The sequence below is a fragment of the Pipistrellus kuhlii genome, unplaced genomic scaffold (assembly GCF_014108245.1).
Source record: "Pipistrellus kuhlii isolate mPipKuh1 unplaced genomic scaffold, mPipKuh1.p scaffold_m20_p_18, whole genome shotgun sequence".
In the NCBI taxonomy this organism is placed as follows: Eukaryota; Metazoa; Chordata; class Mammalia; order Chiroptera; family Vespertilionidae; genus Pipistrellus; species Pipistrellus kuhlii.
In genome coordinates this window covers 18237472-18257679 of record NW_023425493.1, presented here as the reverse complement: position 1 = coordinate 18257679, position 20208 = coordinate 18237472, and the positions used below count along the sequence as shown (strand labels likewise).

Sequence of the window (20208 nt, the reverse complement as noted above, 5' to 3'; positions counted from 1 at the left end):
GGATTTACTATCAGGGAAAGGGAGGGAGGAAGAGACTGAACATAAACTGCACCTATGGATGAGGACAATGGGGGATGGGGAGGGAGCGGAGGGAGGGGTGGGAACCTGGTGGAGGGGGGAAGAAATGAGGAACCTTTGTAACAATATGAACAATAAAGATTGATTAAAAAAACAAAAAAACAAACCAAATGCTTTGTTTTTAAAGATGATTTTGTTTAATCATTTAATTTGATTTGATCAACCCAGTTTCACAATCTAGAAATATGGCCACCATATTTGAATCATGTTGCTTTTAAGACCTTCTACTCATGTAACACTTCCTTTGCATTTCTCTTTTTTCACTTAACTGACTCTTATGTTGTTGTTTTATACTTAATTTCCTTATTATATTGTAAATTTCTTAAAACTGTTTTCTCTTTAAAGAACACAATCTAGTTTGCATATATTGCCTGTGCAGTGAAATAATTGTTGGGATAGCAATTGCTGCATGCACAACTGTTTTCCCCATTTGAAAATGTGTAATTGGTTTAGAGGCTTTAGTGGTTGAAATTATTGACATTAGAATAGAAATTTAATCTAATCTTTGTCTTGATGGGAAATATTTGCAGACATCTCCGAGACAAAGGAGAAGATGATAAAATGCCCCCACTTCGTAAGAAACAGCGTGGCTTGCTCTTAAAGTTGCAGCAAGAAAAGGTATGTTAAGAAAAAGACTACTGTAAAAGAACTTACCATAAGGCAGGTTAGATGTGGAATCTACTATTTTGCCTAATCTCTTTTTCTTATTATGTTAATTAAGATTTAATTGATATTTACTACTGTTTTTGCCTATACTACTATCATTACAGGAGTTGCTTGATGGTGTACTATATTTCTCCAAATTAGGATTGCATGTCACTGGTGATTTAATACAAGATAGCAGCAATTTTCAACCTGTGTGCTACAAGAATTTTTAAAACATATAATACCTGACTAGTTATTGACCTCTTTCCTTTAGATTGCCAAATGAAAAAATGACAACAGCCAACACAATAGCCATCCAGTGTTTTTGAATCAAAATTATATACCTTTTTTTTTATAGATTGGCAAAAAATAAATGTTTTGGCGTGTTGCAGAATTTTAGTAATTAAGTGTACCATGAAATGAAAAAGGTTGAAAATTGCTGCAGTATAGAATCAAGTCTTCTGCCTTCATTTAGTATGTAAAACAAAATAGTCCTTTGAAATGCGTATTTTAAAAAAATAAGGTATTTATAAGAATTTATTTAGATTAATATATTTTAGTCACTGTTTTCCCAAATAGGAATCTAAGGCATATTAATTAAAAGTAGACAAATATTTTGGTTTAGTGGACTCAGAAACACCTGGGATTTGAAACTTGGAGAGGCAGCATAGAGTAGTGCTTAAAAATTCAGCTCTAGAGTCAGATTGCCTGGGTTAAAATCCAAAGTCTATCAATATTTGTTTCATAACTTAGGACAAGTTACTTAACTTCTCGGTGCCTTAGTTTCCTTATCTGTCAACTGAAGATCATACTGATAATATACTTTGCAGGGTTATTGGGAGGGATAAGTGAATTAATACATATAAAAACTTAGAACAGCCCTTGGCACACGGTAAGTGCTCAATAAGTGTTAGTTGTTATTACTTGAATTCTAGCTTTATCACTTGCAATTGTGTAATCATAGTCAAGTTTAAGCAACTCTCTAAGACTTAAGTTCCTTATCTGTAGGAGTGAGATTATATAGACTTCATATGGTGATTGTGAAGACTGAATGCAATAACATATGTAAATATATTTATTATTGCCTGGTCAGTATGGAATCAATAGATTCTTTTCCCTTATTGACTTGTTGCTAGTTACTACTTTGTTAGATGGTCAATGAACTTAATTGACCTGAGTTATATGTTGGATTACTTCTTTTTTTTTCTTTTACATTTTTTTATTAAATTATTATTTGTGTACATATTTTAACATTGCCCCTCCCCCCCCATACATACCTTCCCTCCGGATTACTTCTTAAATAACTTTTTTTTTCTTTTCGTTTACCTAGGAAATAGGAGTGCAAGAAATTATAAGTAACAAATTGTTAATGTCTTTATAATGTTTATTTTTATTGACAAGAAAACAGATTAAAACATTTTTGAAAAAAAGGACAATCCACGTTAAATTTTAACATTTATTAAAAGTGAAGTGTATCATCTTTTGCTCACTTAATTAGCAATAGAGAGCTTAATAATATCCTCTATAGAGAGTTTGGTGAAATGTAGTCTTACATGTTTTTGGTGGCATTTTAAGTGTAGACAATTCTGTTTTGAAAGCAAATTTAAAACTTTTAAGGGTAAAAAAAACAAAACAAACGTTTTTAAGGGCCATAAAATAACACGCCTCTGTACCTCTGCACTTTACTTCTGCAGCTCCTCTGAGTCTCAATGTGCTTTTCTCTTCCCTTCTAGTTGTAGAATTTCCCCTCAGCCAGCCTTCCTGTGGTTCTGGATTATGTCCGTTTTATCTTTTAGTTGTAGTTTTGAAATTGTTGTGCGAGGCAGCAGTTCAGGTGTTTACCTATGCTGCCATCTTGGTTTCTCTCTCAATATTACTTTTATCTTGAAATACTGTATATTTATTCTTGTTACGTAAATGTGATGGTTGGATTCTCTTTTTAAAATATTACTTTGGACTTTTCTCCTCCAAATCTCAGTGCCTCTCCTAACTCTTTAAACCTTAGGCAGAAATTAAACGTCTTCAAGAAGCCAATAAGGCAGCTCGGAAGGAAAGACAACTGATTCTTAAACAGCAGGAAGAGATAGAAAGGATCCGACAGACAACCATAAAACTGCAGGAGAAGTTAAAGTCTGCAGGGGAAAATAAATTGGTAAATCAACATGAAATTATTATTTCTTTGTTTTTGGCCTCATGCTGCTTGCTAATATCTAGCCCTGCCTCATTTTCTGATATGATGGGTACCCTTATCACTAGCACTGTGATACATGATGAACTAGGGCCCTGGTCGGCAAACTGCGGCTCACGAGCCAAGGCTCTTTGGCTCCTTGAGTGTGGCTCTTCCACAAAATACCACGGCCTGGGCGAATCTATTTTGAAGAAGTGGCATTAGAAGTTTAAGTTTAAAAAAATTTGGCTCTCAAAAGAAGTTTCAGTCGTTTACTTTTGATATTTGGCTATGTTGACTAAAGAGTTTGCTGACCACTGAACTAGGGTAAAGTTTTATGTATGTGCCTTTATGTACAGGGATAGTATTTTTTTTTTTCTTTTTTGCTTTGGAATGTTCAAGTTTTGAAAGATATACATACCTCATATATTAGTTTAAAAATGGTTTCCATTTATGAACTCAGTTGAAACAGAGAACCTTGTTATTTCTCATCAATCCAGATACATTCCTTAGAATTAATGAGACTGTTTTTACTATTTATACGAAACTTATTTCAGCTATTCAATGTTAACATAATGATATATAATTCAGTAAAGACACAGACTGTGTTCTCTGGGAAGCCCACCTCGCTCTGGGCTCCTGGTTTGCCATGTCCCACTGGACATCCCCATTGCCCGACGTGGGCTCTTATTTTCCACTTAGGCCGCTCTCCTGCATTAGATGCTCTTCATCCCACTCAGGTTGGAACACCTCACTTTCAGACCCTTTGGTTTTCTCCACCTTGTTCTGTTCCACCTAATGATTTTAGGACTGAATCATTGAGGAAGGAGAAGGCCTCTGCTTTGTATTGTTCATAAAATAAAAAGTCATGATTGTTCCTACCCAGCTTCCAAAAAAAGTAGAGAATAAATGATTATTTGTAGGAAGGTCTTACTAAGCAATTAAAGTTTTATTTTTGTTCATTAGTTATAATATATTTATTAAACTCTATTTATGATTCCTAAATGTTTTACTATAAACTTTTAAAAATATATATATTTTATTGATTTTTTACAGAGAGGAAAGGAGAAGGATAGAAAGTTAGAAACATTGATGAGAGAGAAACATCGATCAGCTGCCTCCTACACACCTCCTACTGGGGATGTGCCCACAACCAAGGTACATGCCCTTGACCGGAATCGAACCTGGGACCTTTCAGTCTACAGACTGACGCTCTATCCACTGAGCCAAACCAGTTTCGGCTATTATAAACTTTTTAATTTGTAAAAACATTGTTTTCTATAAGGAATATTTAAAGAAAAAGATCTATCCATCGGTATGATTAAAATAATTATATGTTCCATTCATTTGTGTGTCTATACATATATTTTATATAGTTACAATGTCTGTAATTTTATATTCATTTTGAGGAATATATATAATTTTTATATATATTAAATTAGAGAGGACATTTAGATACCAGATTACTAAAAGCAGAAGTTTTTTAAAAAAATTTTTTACTTCTTAAAAAAATATTTATTTGTTATAAATAAATGTAAAATACACACAACATAAAATTTATATTTTAATCAGTTTTAAGTATGTAATATAATTTTGTCTTCCAAATAATACCATAATTTCAGCTATTTTATAAATACTGTTTTGGATATAAACTTAATTTTTGTTTATAATGACAGTATTTATGATCACTTTAAGATCTTAAATTTCGGTAAAAGTGTAAAACTTTATCCCCCTGCTTTGTAGGACTCTCATAGTGATGATGACACAAAGGATAATAAGGCAATTAGTCCTGGTCCAACTGACGTGGAGACCCGAAGTCCTTCCCCCATTTCCATCTCCAGCAGTGAAACTAGCAGCATTATGCAGAAACTGAAGAAAATGAGAAGCCACATGGATGAAAAGTAATTCATTTTCATAAATAGTTCCTGTTTTCATTGAAAGTAGCATTAAAAAATATTTTTAATATACTTCATTAGATTAGTTTGATATAACAGTATTTTATGGATTCAGTATCATTTTAGAATGATTATCAGTCTACAAATTAGTTAACTATAGATCTGATTTATAAAGCAAATATTCTTATTTCTAATATAGCCACGTTTCTTATCTTTAAAATCAAAAGTAGTAATTGCACATATACATATGACAATGTTTTCTCCTTTCTTTTACCAAAAGTTATGAGTAAGTGTGAAATTTATACTTTCTTTGAAATCTGAGGACAGGTCTCCTGACTTTGGGAAGCAATTAATTAATGGTATGTCCTGAGATCTTCTCCTGTGGCTTTCTGACAACTCTCAGGCTTATTCCAATAGAAGAGAGAAATTTAACCTTGTGAGTAGGTGTGGATTACTCAATTGAAACTACAAAGACTAAAATTCTCTTGGGATGTTGAGTGATTTGTTACTCTGTCATTCTTTTAAAACATTTGTAAGTATTAGTTTCTAAAGGCTCTTTTAAAGAAGCTACTTAAAGGTAGCTCAGTTGTATGTCCCCTTTGACCATGTAAAATAACATTTATGTGAGAGTTTACTCTTTTTGGTATACATTTTATTAATATGTAAATTAGCTGCTAGTGGACCCTATCTTTGATTAAAGAAGAACCTCTACTTTTAAATATGGAAGGAAACACATAACAAATTTTTGTTGATTGCCATTTTATTTTAAGTTAGCAATTTGAACCACAGGTTGAATTTAAGTTGTATCTTGATATCCTTTGGCAGTGTACCATACATCACTAAATGTAATAATGCTCTGTATTCATAAATATGCTCTATATTCAAAATAATGCTCTACATTCATTAAATTAACCTATGATTTAATTAGTTTCTGAACAACTAAGGTGTTGTAAGTCAAATTTTAATAACTATTACATTTATACATTGGCACATCATTGCTTTAGTTGAAATTGCATTTCTTTTTATAAAAAGTATGTTTTTATTGATTTTTTTTTTGTTTTTTAGAGAAGAAGGGAGAGAGATAGAAACACTGATGAGAGAAAAACATCATCAATTGGTTGCCTCATTTACACCCCCTACCAGATATTAAGTGTGAAACCCGGCATGTGCCTGACCAGTAATCAAACCGGCAACCTCTTGGCTCCTGGGTCAATGCTTAACCACTGATCCATACCAGCCTGGCTGAAATTGCATTTTAAAATTTAATATTGGCATTTCATAACTTAAAAATACCCGAGGTGATTATAAAAATAAGTTTAAAAATAAATACAAATTTTAAAAATATAAGGGGTAAAACCAAATATTCATCAATGTCTAAGTATTCCTTTTGGATGATTTCCAAGGAATAGACTAATTAAGGCTTTTTCAAATAGAAATTTATTGAAATCCTATATCATAAAAGGCTAATATGCAAATTGACCAAACAGCGGAATGAACGATTGCTATGATGTGCACTAACCACCAGGGGGCAGATGCTCAATGCAGGAGCTTCCCCTGGTTGTCTGTGTTCTCCCACAGTGGGAGTGCCACTTAGCCAGAAGCTGGACTCATGGCTGGTGAGCACAGTGGCTGTGGTGGGAGCTTCTCCTGCCTCCTCAGCAGTCAGACATCCCCTGAGGGTTGCTGGACTGTGAGAGCGCGCAGGCTGGCTGAGAGGCCTCTCCCCACCCAGTGCACAAATTTCATGCACTGGGCCTCTAGTACAAAATAATAATAAATCTAAACTGCAATTGAAAAATAAAATTTATTTAATGAAGGCAAAACAAAACCAAAAATTATTTATGGTATTGCCTGACTAATATTGAAATCTTCACTATATCTGATGAATTTAAGAAAGTTAAGGATTTAACATGCAAGGGAAGGCTTTTGATATTTAATTAAAGAAGATATTTTAATTAGGATTTTAAAGAATGTAACACATATTGCCTTAAATTAGGAATATAATTTTTATAAAGAATATTCTAGACTGAGTGTAGTAGCTGAGTAAATCCTGATAATTTGTTAATATACTTTTATTTTATTTATTTTCTAGATAGGAATAATATACCCATCTTATTTTACTTATTTAAGTACTAGAGGCCTTGTGCATGAAAATTCATGCACTGGAAGGGGTACCTTCAGCCCAGCCTATCCCCTCTCTTAGTCTGGGAACCCTCAAGGGCAGGAGGTGACCTGGCAATCAGGGGAAAGCAACGACCCATCACACCTCTGCTGCTGCCACTGCTGGCAGCGCAAGCCTCTGCTGGCCCTGGTTACCTGAGCCTCAGAAGGCTCTGAGCAGCTGCCATCTTCTGAGGCTTGCCTGCGCCTCGGGCCAGCTCTGGGCGGCTGTGGGGCTGAGGGGGCTGGGAGACTCTGGAGGCAGGAGCATGGAGTGGCTGCATGTCTGTTGCCCTGGCAGGGCTGAGGGGACTGGGCGCCTCCATATTGTGGCTGTGGGCACCGCCATCTTTGAGGGCGGGGCAGTCAGCATATTCCCTTATTGGCTGTGGGCACCACCATCTTTGCAATGGCGTGAGGGCCAATTAGCATATTCCCTGCTTATTGGATAGTATATGCAAATTATTAATGTTAAGTAATTAAATAGAATTTTCTATAGGAAAAAATTACTAGACTGCATTTTCTTTTACATCAGTTATCCTCATTTATCTTTCTTTTTGAATATCATTAAGAATGTTTTAAGGACTAGGGGAGGTAGAAGATAATATTGTGGGGATAAATGGTGATGGAGACTTGACTTGGGGTGGTAAACACAATATAGTATATAGGTGATATAGAATTGTACTCCTAAAACCTATATAATTTTATTAAACAATGTCACCCCAATAAATTCAAGAAAAAAAGAGAGGAAATACTTAGAGACTTGAAAGAATCTATTTTTAAACTTAAAATAAATTTTATTTTTACTTATAACAATATAAAATTAATGAATCCTAGAGGCAGAAAGAATTTTAAAATGATTTAGGATATTAGATTTTTATTTAATATTTTCAGAACCAAATGATTTTAGAACTAGTTGTTTCATTTAAAAATTTAGATTCTAATTTTGCTCTTTCAAATTATATGATTTTATAATATGTTGGGACAACTTATAGTTATAAAAGCTCAGTGGAGGTGGGGGGAGAGGCTCTAATTTATGTCACATGGCCTAGCAGTTTTGTTGTATTAAAAAAGTGTGAGGCTGAAACCGGTTTGGCTCAGGGGATAGAGCGTCGGCCTGCGGACTGAAATGTCCCAGGTTTGATTCCAGTCAAGGGCATATACCTTGGTTGCGGGCACGTCCCCAATAGTGGGTATGCACGAGGCAGCTGATCGATGATTCTCTCTCATCGATGTTTCTCACTCTCTATCCCTCTCCCTTCCTCTCTGTAAAAAATCAATAAAATATATATATTTTTAAAGTGTAAGGAGATACTTAAATGGAGGAAGAAGGAACCATAAAATGCTGTTACTAGAAGGGTTTTTAGGGAAGTCATCTAATATAGTCCCTTAGTTTTACAGGAAGGAATGATGCTGACAGAGATTAAGTAACTGGTCCCAGGTCTCACACACATCAAATGGCAGAGCTGGAACTGGAACCCTGCTCTCTGAATTTCAGCCAACTAAAGTTAAAGTTGAATTAAGTTGGCCTATCTGCTTTTAACCTAAGAATTTTTAAAAAACTACATTGATGACTTAAAGTTATCTAAGTATAATATATAGAAACTGAGACTTCTAAATAGTATTTATTAAAACTGGAAAAAGACCCATTGGTTGATTGCTGGAGCTGAATAGCTGCATAGCTCAAGTTTAGAGTGTGAAATTGACTTTAAAAATGACTCATGAATTTCTTAAGATTAAATATTATCTTCTGTATTCTCTATATATAAAAGCCTAAGCAATTGTTCAACCAGTCAACCAGTTGCTATGACGCGCACTGGCCACCAGGAGGAAGACTCTCAATGCAGGAGCTGCTCCCTGGTAGTTAGTGCACTCCTACAGCAGGAGCACTATGCAGCTGACCAATGGGTGCCAGATGCAAGGCACGGCAGTAAGCCTACTGAGCGGCAGTGGCAGGCACACTGGGGCCAGGATGAGCAGGAGCAGCAGGCAGCCTTGGACTGCCGGTTTCGGCCCAGTCCTCACAGGCCACGCAGAGGGAACCCACTGACCTCTAGTAGGAACATAATAATCTTCATACTCCATTAAATCTATCATACATCTAATCCTAGTACACTTTTCTTACTGTCAGAGGCCTTGTTGGGGTAATGCCTTCACAACTACAATATAAAGTGTATTAGCAGCATTTTCTATTAGTGGGCTTTTATGTCTCTATAAGTCACAAAGTTTATTTCTTACTGGTGCAGCATCTTGAAGGATTGTTAAATATAGTGTGAAATACTGTGCTTTTCTCTCAACTTTAGTTTAGCTTTTAAAAGATACTCTTTGCCGAGACTGGTTTGGCTCAGTGGATAGAGCATTGGCCTGTGGACTTAAAGGTCCCAGGTTCGATTCCAGTCAAGGGCATGTACCGTAGTTGTGGGCACATCCCCAGTGGGAGATGTGCAGGAGGCAGCTGATCGATGTCTCTCTCTCATCGATGTTTCTAACTCTCTATCCCTCTCCTTTCTTCTCTGTAAAAAATCAATAAAATATATTTTAAAAAATAAAATAAAAGATACTATTGATTTCTAAAATGTACATATATCAAATAAGGAAATATATGTTCTAGGAAGAAGTTCTAAATTTAAGTTAAACTTTTCTTGTATATTTCTTTATTTTATTTTTTTTCTGTTAACCCTTTCTTCTTTTGTTCATTTCTAACCTAGAGCTTTTGAATATGCTTAATCTTTACAAATGAAGAAAAAGATTACTTTTTGTTTTAATAGAGAAAATTATCCTTTATTGGCTGGACAAAAAAATTAAATTGTATCTTTTTACAGTTTATTTCACATGTTTCAATATTCTACTTTTTGTACTAGGTCATGCATGCATTTAGCGGTTATACACTTAATAAGAGGGTGGGTGAAATCTGAGTGTTATGAATAGATTTTTTTTTTGGACCTTTTGCCAAGTAAATGTGTTTTCGCATAGTATTTTGATAATTGGCATCAAAATAAGTTTATTATATGTTCTTGCATTAAAGAATGGCAAGGAAGATTGCAGTGCCTTACTGAAATTTGGAAAAATTATTTTCCTCAAACTTTGGTGCAGAAAATCAAGGCAATCCAGGTGTGTGTGTGTATGTAAATGAAAGAGAGGTTAAATACTAAGTTGTATACAGAAAACAGACTTGAGGTAGTCTGTTTTCTAAAAATATATACATGGAAAAGACTGTGCATACTTTTAAAAATCCAAATGACTGGCTGGATTTATATAATACCTAGATTTTCTCACTTCTGTGACGTGCTGATATTATTCCTTGCCCTTCCAAGGCAATTAATGTTGCCTTGATCCACAAGTTATTGTTGTGTGCATGTGAACAGGAGCATGCTCTGTCAAAGAGAATTAGCCTTTCCAAACTTACTTGACTTATTTATTCTTTCATGTATCTAGTGATCTGTTTGTTATTTAAAAAGAAGGGAAACTAGTGGATTTTTGCTATTTTTGTAACTTTAACATGTAATTTTCTTACCTTTAACCTTGTGATTGAGCTGTCCACAGCATGATTTTTAAAACTGGAATTAACTTAGTTTATTCTTAATTATGTGTCCTGATATTTTATAGGATGGATATTGTATTTCAGTATCATTATTCAAGGGGGCCTTTGTTAAAAACAAAGTAAGAAACCTCTACCTAGTCCTGTCAGTAGCAGTAAGTTTTTTTGTGGTAGAGTTAAATAGTGCATTTTTTACTGTAAGTTGATTTTCTAAATTATTATTTTCAAGTTGATCATGATAAGATTAAGTAAGGCAAATGTAGTGCTTTTTTGTTTAATTTCAAGCTTAAAATATAAGTACAGATATAAAGTACAAATATAAGGTATTTTTATGAAAAATGACAAAGCACAGATATAAAAATCACTTGCTCAGGATTACATATGTATGTAGAATTGCTGATACATAGGTTCACAGCCATAATTGTACTTTATGCTAAAGCTTATGGGAACATTTATTTAGCTGCAGAATGTACTTCTCATTACTAACAAACAAGTAAATTATTTAAAAGTGTAGATAATGGTTAAGCAGCATGTGAGAAGAAAGACACGTTTATTCAGAAATCATTGGTAAGGTCTATAAAAAGTACATGTTTTATGTTTCACACAGTATAACACTTGCTTTAACTGAGTAGCTTATAATGTTCTCCTGGAAACATATGAAAAGTTCCTCACTCAGTCTTATGCTTTCCCTTTCTCATTCTTTCTGCCTCTTGATCTCTTGGTTTTAAAATCTTCCTCCTTATTTTGTAGACACTGCTCTCCTGTTCACTACTTCTTCTCTGTCTTTACGTCTCATCACTGGGCCTCTCTCAGTGTCTGTTTTCCCAACCTTCATCCCAAATTCCAGCTGTATATCTACAACCAGTTGGTCAGGTAACTGCACCTTTTTCAGTGCACTCTTTGATAGAGCATGCTCTGTTCTTTCTGTTTGTTTTATTTGCTTTTCTCTCTTTTTTTTGTTTGTGTTTTTGTTTGTTTGTTTTGTTTGTCATAACAGCATAGAGGCCTCTTGTCAAATGTCCCATAGATTTCAGCTTTTTGTTTCTAAATTAATTTAACATGCTGGCTGTTCAAGGAGTGGAGTGACAGTTCCTGTGCTTTTTATTAAGTGTTTCTTGGATGCATGGGTGCATTTTGTTAATTAGCTACCATTGCAGATCTAATTCCACTAATATAAGCAGCCCACCTTTTATTTAGCTATGGCATCTACATTTGAGGACAGAACAAAAAACTTATCCTTAATTGGTAATTTCTCCTAATATTTTGGAGCTAAGATATACTGGGCTATTTAATTTCAAAGATCAGGCTAAATTGAGAAATTTCAGGCATTTGGTATATCCTTTACTCTAGTAAATAAACAGTTATGTTTATATACATTTCACACCTGACTGTGGTGCTCAGTGTTTTCTCTGTGAAAAACAGAGTGACACTTGACATTGTATCTCTTAGGTAATGGGTACCAACTCACTATACCTGAGGCAAAACCAGGCTGCGTTTGAAAAGGGACATAAACATGTTTTTGTTTGTTTGCTTGTTTGGGGGCTTTGGAATTTCTTTTGTTGTTGTTTTGGTCTTTGTTGTTTTGCATTTGTGTTTTCTGGCCTGAGCCTTCGGAAAAAATTCCTTATGAAAAATAATCGCCTATGAAAAATGAATATATATTATCAGTCATGGTTGTGCAGATGTTCTCAAGATTTTTCCCCCTGAATTATCATCCTTTTCTCCTTTGCTACTCTTAAAATTACAAGTAAAACATAATTCTCTCATTTTCTAAGTTGACTTATCAAAGCCTCTGTTATCGCAAACTTTTTTTTAGAGAACTAGTGTGAATGCTCTTTCTTACACAGCTTGTTGATAAGGTGCTGAGTGATAGCACCCTCAAAATGATCTCTGCCTGTACACTTGTTCTCTCACTGTTCTTCATGGTGTGACCATAGGTTTCTGACAAAGCGGGAGCAAAAACTAATGCAACGGCGACAACACGCAGAAGAACTGTTAGAATGGAAGCGACGTTTAGATGCAGAGGAAGCAGAAATTCGTCAGATGGAAAAACAAGCGTTGGCTGCCTGGGACAAAGAATTAATAAAACCTAAAACTCCTAAGAAAGAATTGGAGGACCAGAGAACAGAACAGAAAGGTAATAAATACTGACTGTATTCAGACTACAAACTAAAGCCTAATATAACAAGTTACTTCATTATTGTTTAAAAATGTGAATGATTAAGGGTGATGAAGGCCATATATCTACATTTGCTACAGAAATTGGAAAGTTGGGAGAATATTGTGAATAACTTTATGCTAATATACTTGAAAAATTAGAAGAAATTAGTAAATTCCATGAAATGGAAATAGGGTATTTTATGACCAAGTGGAGTTTAACACGTTAAAAAATTGATAATGTGGTGAATGACTTAGACAAATTAAAGAGAAAAAAATCCATGATATCTTAGTGGATTCAAAAAAGGCACTTAATCTAAAATCCAAAAAGCATTTGTAATAAAGCACAAGCCAGTCCTAAAACAGACATCATACTTAATGATAAAACATAGAAGGCTTTCCCACTGGATTTGGAAATAAGACTAAAATGCCTTTTTTATTTTTATTTTTTGTAGTATTGATTTTTTTTTTTTTCTTCTTTTTTTAGGGAGAGTGAAAGAGAGAGGGAACGACAGAGAGAAACATCGAGAGAAACATAGATTGGTTGCCTTCTGCAGGAGCCTCAACCAGGGCCTGGGCTGGGAGGAGCCTGCAACCAAGGTATGTGCCTTTGACCAGAATCGAACCCTGGACCTTTTGTTCTACAGGCTAATGCTATATCCACTGAGCCAAACTGGCTAGGGCCAAAGATGTTTATTTTCACCCAAGGCAGTGGTCGCCAACCTTTTGGACCTCCCAGACACCAGTGGTCCATGAACCACCGGTTGGCGACCGCTGAACTAAGAAGTAAAAGGAAAAAGCAAAACTCTCCATTATTACGGATAGAACTATGCACATAGAAAATCTAGCACTCACATGACAGTTATTAGAATTAATAAGTGAGGTTAGCAAGGTTACTGGATATAAAATTCACAAATAAAACTCAATTACATGTATATAGACTAGCTGAAATTGGTTAGAAAAATCTAATTTTTAAAAGAAATACCATTTATAATAGAAATAAAAAGTATGAAGTACTAAAGAATAAATATTACAAAAAGTATACATGATTGTTTATATAATTAAAAATTTTATTGAGACATTAGAAAAGACCAAAATAAATGGAAAGCTTTCCATATTCACAGATTCAGTATCATAAACTTGTTAAGTCTCCCTGAATATATAGATTAAAGACAATTAAAATCAGAAACCCAACAAGATCTCATCATAAAGTTTAATAAGCCCAATTTAAAAATTTATATGAAAGAGCATAGGACCAAAAAGCAAAGACACTCCTAAAAAAGAACCACAAAATGCAAGAACTTATTTAACCAGATAGCAGACTTTTAAAAGTATAATAATTTAAACAATATGACATTTGTACAGAGGACAAATGGACTATTAAACAGCCCTGAAAAAAAATTTTTTACTTTTGGCAGGTAACTTTGCAGACTAGTGAAAAAAGAAGGGACTCTCCAATAATTTTTTGTGGGAGAAAAGAAATGAAGTTGGATCCCTACATGACAATATAAAAAGATCCATCTCAAGGGTTAAAGAAGCTTTTATGTGACAAAACTATAGAACTTTTAGAAGACAGTATTGGAGAGGTATTTTTGTGACACCCAGGGGAGGGCAAGATTTAACATGCTATGCAAAACAAAAAACATAAAGGAAAAAAATGGTAAATTCAACTTCAATAAATTAAGAATTTCTATTCATTAATACGCCATAAAGTAAAACAAGGTAAGAGATTTGCAACACATCTGACTGACAAAGGGATAGTATCAAGCATATATAAGCAACTCCTGTGAGTGAAAGAGAAAATGCCAACTATGTTTAAAAAAACAAAAAGAATAGGCAGCCTGGCCGGAGTGGCTCCGTTGGTTGATTGTCAGCCTGTACCCTGAAAGGTGGCTGGTTCGATTCCTGGTCATGACACATACCTGGGTTGCAGGTTCAGTCCCCAGTCAAGGCATGTACAGAAGGCAGCTGATGGATGTTTCTCATATCACTGTTTCTCTCTCTCTCTAGGCATGTCCTCTGTTGAGGGTTAAAAAATAAAGAATATTTTTTTTTTTAAGTAGACAAAAGAGCAGATACTTCACAAATGAAGAACTCCAAATAGTTAATAAACATATGAAAAGATGTTCAACTTCATTAGTATCAGGGCATAAAAACCATAAAGAAATGCCATTGCATACCTGAATACATTTCCCAAATTTGGTAGCTTAAAAAGTTTTTTATTTTCTTACTTGATGCCAGAAGTACAAACTCAAGGTGTTGGAGGGACTCTTGATTCCAGGAGACAATTCTTTTATTCCTTCTCCTAGCTTCTGGTGGCTAAGCTATAGACATTCCTTGTATCTACATAATTCCAGTCTCGCGTAATCATCTTTGTGTCTGTCTTCTCTTGTCTCATAAACTTGTCATTAGATTTAGGATATACACACATAATCTAGGATGATTTCATCCCGAGATCCTTAATTACATCTGCAAAGACCTTTTTTCCAAATAAGATTAGATGTCTTGGGGGTGGGGGAAGGGGGGGTGTCATCATTCAAGCCATTTACAATACTAATTAAACCTCATGTAGGTGAAACAAAGAGCGCCATTCCACTTCTGGGTATATACTGAGAAGAACTGAAAATAACTTTTCTAAGAGATTTGCACACTCATGTTTATAGCAACATTATTCACAATAGCCAAAAGATAAAAGCAATCTGGTGTCTATCAGTAGATGAATAGATATATAAAATGTGGTACCTATATGCAATGGAATATTCAGCCTTAAGAAGGACGGAAATTCTGACACATGTTATAACATTGATGAATCTTGAAGACATTATACTAAGTGAGTTAAGCCAGTCTTAAAAAGACATTTTATTACTAGAGGCCTGGTGCATACATTTATGCACTGGTGGGGTATCTCATTGTAGCCTGCAGGGATCAGGCTGAAACCAGCAGTCTAGTGCTGCCTGCTGCTCCTGCCTGCCTCTTCTGCTCCATAGGCTTGCTGCTGCTCCACAGTGGTCTCTGGGGTGCAGTTGCCAGCTGTGAGCCCTGCATCTTGCACCTGATGGTCAACTGGGTGGTCTACATCCCACAGTAGGAGTGCACTGACGGCCAGGGGAAGCTCCTCTGTTGAGCGTCTGCCTCCTAGTGGTCAATGAGTGTCATAGCGACCAGTCAACCATTTAGTTGTTCGCTTAGGCTTTTATTTAGTTGTTCGCTTAGACTCCACTTATATGAGGTACCCTTGAATAGTCAAATTCATAGAGATAGAAAGTAAAATCATTGTTGCTAGGGCCTTTGGGGAGAAGAGGAGAGAATGGACAGTTAAAAGTGCATTTCAATTTGAGATGATGAAGAAGTTCTTGTGCTAATGGTTGTACAACAATGGGAATGTACTTAATTTCACTGAACTGAATGCTTAAAAGTGGTTAAGATTGTAAATTTTGTTAGGTGTATTACCACAACTTAAAAAAATTAATTTTTTAAAACTCGGGTTATATAGTAAAAGGTCTAGAAAGACACACAAAGCAACCCTACTTGACTGGAAATTGGAAATTGGGCCAATGAAAGTGCTTGGGGATAATTGTATAAACTAATCGCTTTACATACATCTGCCCAGTTTCAAGATTGTTTTCTACTATGTTCTTGTATTATTTTTACGACTTAAAAAATAAGAGAAAGGCAAAAGGGGGGGGGGGAGAAGAATTTCAAAATGATGCCGAAACGGTTTGGCTCAGTGGATAGAACGTCGGCCTGCGGACTGAAAGGTCCCAGGTTCGAATCCAGTCAAGGGCATGTACCTTGGTTGCTGGCACATCCCCAGTAGGGGGCATGCAAGAGGCAGCTGATCGATGATTCTCTGTAATCGATGTTTCTAACTCTCTATCCCTCTTTCTTCCTCTCTGTACAAAAATCAATAAAATATATTTTTTAAAAAAGAAAGAAAGAAAGAAAAAGTTGGCTGTGGGAGTACACTGACCACCAGGAGCAGCTTCTGCGTTGAGCATCTGCCCCCTAGTGATCAGTGAGCATCATGTTCACTGGTCATTAGGTTGACCAGTCATAATAGTCACTTAGGCTTTTATATATGTATGTATATATATATATATATAGATAATGTCAAGAATTTTCTGCTTAGCCCTGACTGAGTGGCTCAGTTGATTGGAGCATTGTCCCATGTACCAAAAGATTGTGATTTGATTCCCAGTCAGGGCACATACTTAGGTTGTGGGTTGGTTCTATCCCTAGTCTGGGTGTGTACATGGGGCAGTCAGTCCATGTCTGTCTGTCTGTCTGTCTGTCTGTCTCTATTTATCTATATCTCTCTCTTTCTTTCTCTCTAAAAATCAATTTTCAAAGAGCATATCCTTGGGTAAAAGTCAAAAATAAAAGGAATTTCTTATCTAGTGTCAAACATATTTCTATTTTCTTAGAAAGAGCACAGGCCACAATGGACAGGAAATTCCAGAGGCAAGACAGTGCTACAAATTCTGAAAGTGCTAATTTAAGTTTAGAGTGTATCTCCATTGGTGCATAAGCCATATTTTATTAATTTTTATTGCTATGTAGCATTTCATTGTATAAATATACCATAATTTATTATTTTTACTGTCAGTAGACATTTGCATTTCTTCCAGTTTTTCACCATTATAACAATCCTGCTACTGACCCTGTATATATCTACTGCTGTTTATATGCAAGATTTCTCTAGGATGTATACTGAGGAGTAGATTTGCTAGATCAGAGTTTTCATCTTTTCCAAATTCTACCAAATTGTCTAACAAAGTTATTGAACCACTGAATATAAGAGTTGTAATTGCTCTTCATCTTCACAAACACTGAGGGTGTCAGTAACTGTCATTGCTGATTACATGTTATATATAATCTCTCAGTTTGTGTGGGCCAAAATTCTTAATTAGACTAATAGACTTTATAGTAAATAAATGCAGTTCATTAAATGATAGGACTAAAAACTTATATTTAAATACAACTAGTGAAATTATGCTAAAAATAAATATAAAGTATAACAGTGGGATATTTCCATTGACCAAGATTGTGTACTTTTTCTTGTTTTCACCCTCTATTTCTAGAACTAGCAAGTGAGACGGAATCACCAGTACTTTCCTACTCTCATCTGCACAGTGAAAGCTCTATTCCAGAAGAATTGGGCAGCCCTGCTGTTGAATATAGACATTCGGAGTCCATAGTTCAGGAGCAGCCTGGTAGTCCAGATCACAGTATACTTACTGAAGACATGGTTTTTTCACAAGAACTGGAATCTTCTACTTCTCCTAGCAAACATGTAAGTTAATATATATTTACTAGAGGCCCAGTGTACAAAATTCCTGCACTCGCAGGATGGGGGTCCCTGACCTGCACCCTCTCGCAGTCTGGGAGCCCTTGGGGGCTGTTCGACTGACAGCATATGCCCGCTTCCCACTGGGGGGAGCGGGCATAAGCCTTCAGTCAGACATCCTTAGCTCTGCCTTGAGGTAGGAGAGGCTCCTGCCACTGCCACTGCACTCACCAGCCATGAGTCTGGCTTCTGGCTGAGGGGCACTCCCCTTGTGGGAGTGCACTGACCTCAAGGGGGCAGCTCCTACATTGAGCGTCTGCCCCCTGGTGGTCAATGCGCATCATAGTGACCTGTCATTCCACCATTCAGTTGATTTGTATATTAGCCTCTTATTATATAGGATATCATAAAGCTTTAAGAAAAAACTGTCTAAAATGTATATTATTAATAGTTATAGTCTTGTTGCTAATGGCAGTGTCATCTATCATTTATACCTGTAACATATTGTATATGACATTAGAGCAAAAATAAAGCTTTTTGTTGACTCCTAAAGATTTATAAATATTTGACCTTTTGCTTTAGTGACAGATATAAAATTATATGCTATTAAGTCTGTTAATATTGAAGGTATAGGAAAGATAATATTGGGAATATCACAAGTTGTTATTAAAGTCTGCTTTGTCATAATAATAGAAACAATAAGAACTTAAACAGTGTGTCTTTTCTGTAATGTAGCTTATAACTGCTCTATAATGTTTATAATTGTTCTATTAGGTCTAGTAATAATTAATGTCGTTTTCTAATACTTTTTTAAATCGAATTTATTTAAACAATACAACAAAATTTAATCAACAATATAGTTGCTGTTGTTTTCTACTACTTGTGCCCAACGCTCAGGAAGCATTTTAATCCCTCTGTTGTAAAATTCTTGTGATTTTGATGCAAAAAATTCGGTCAATGCATTTTTGAGGCATTCTTCATTATTAAATTTTTTTCCAAGAAGAAAGTTTTGCAAAGAACGAAACAAATGGTAATCGGAAGGGGCAATATCAGGAGAATATGCAGGTTGAGGGAGAACTTCCCATTCCAACTGGCGCAGTTTTTCAGCAGTGATTCTTGCAGTATGCGGTCGTGCGTTATTGTGGTGAAGAATTACGCCCTTCCGATTAATTAGCGCGGGTTCTTTTTCTCTTAAAGCTTGGGCTAACCTTTCCAATTGGGCACTATACACTGCGCTTGTAATGGTTTGGTTAGATGGTAAAAGTTCATAATGAAGAATTCCTTTAAAATTCCACCAAACACACAACATCACTTTTTTCGCATGCAAGTCAGGTTTTGGCGTGGGCTGCGGAGCCTCATTTTTGTCCAACCATTGAAGCCGCCTTTTCAAATTAACATACAGCACCCATTCTTCATCTCCGGTAACAATTTGCTCTAAAAACGGCAAACGGTTTTGACGAGAGAGGAGCGAACTGCAAATTGTGACTCTTTGATTACGGTTGTTGTCGGTCAACTCATGAGGAACCCATTTTCCAAACTTTTGGACTTTGCCAAGTGCACGCAATTGATTGGAAATTGTTTTTTGTGAACAATTTAAAGTTATCGCAAGCTCTTGTTGGGTAAGTTGAGGATTTTGCACCAAAAGAGCTTGAAGAGCTTCTTGATCAAAATTGGACACACGGCCTCAACCACTCTTGTCATCTAACGAAAAATTTCCCTCGCGAAATTTCTCAAACCAACGCTGGCATTTTCTGGCGCTAACTGCATCTTGACCAAGAGCACTACAGATGTTTTTTGCAGCCTCACTTGCTTTTCTTCCTAATTGGAACTCGTAAAGCATGCAGTGCCGAATATGCTCTTCATCCGCCATCTTCTTAGCCCTAGTTTTGCAACAAAAACCAAACCAAACACAAACTTTTTCAAGCAAAACTTGTTAATTGCACTTCACACGTTCTGTAGATACCACGTGTTTGAAGGTTATGTCAATACAAGTCAACGCCAAGCAAGGTTTTAAACGAATGTTTAAAAACGACATTAATTATTACTAGACCCAATATTTGACCACCTTCACTCAATTCTTTAATTCCCCATCCTCCATATCTGGTAACCACAAATCTGATCTATTTTTTTCTGTGAGTTTGGTTTTCTTTTTTTAGATTTCACATACAAGTGAGATCATGTAGTGTTTGTTTTTCTCTCTCTCTGACTTAATTTCACTTAGCATAATGCCCTCAAGGTCTGTCCATCTTATTATACATGATGTACCATTTATTTGTTGATG

At 35.6% G+C, this 20208-nt stretch overlaps 1 protein-coding gene across 4 annotated transcripts in view; it reads left to right on the top strand.

Moving 5' to 3' along the window:
* CEP350 (centrosomal protein 350) overlaps positions 1–20208 on the top strand; it is a 102654-nt gene that overhangs the window by 60674 nt on the left and 21772 nt on the right. For 3 of the 4 annotated variants that reach the window (XM_045583170.1, XM_045583171.1, XM_036441965.2), the window contains 6 exons: positions 609–696; positions 2729–2875; positions 4634–4791; positions 11234–11356; positions 12421–12620; positions 17722–17933. In XM_045583170.1, coding sequence (XP_045439126.1) covers positions 609–696; positions 2729–2875; positions 4634–4791; positions 11234–11356; positions 12421–12620; positions 17722–17933 — 928 coding nt within the window. The remainder of the gene's footprint in view (positions 1–608; positions 697–2728; positions 2876–4633; positions 4792–11233; positions 11357–12420; positions 12621–17721; positions 17934–20208) is intronic. The other variant, XM_036441967.2, reaches the window with a different exon arrangement.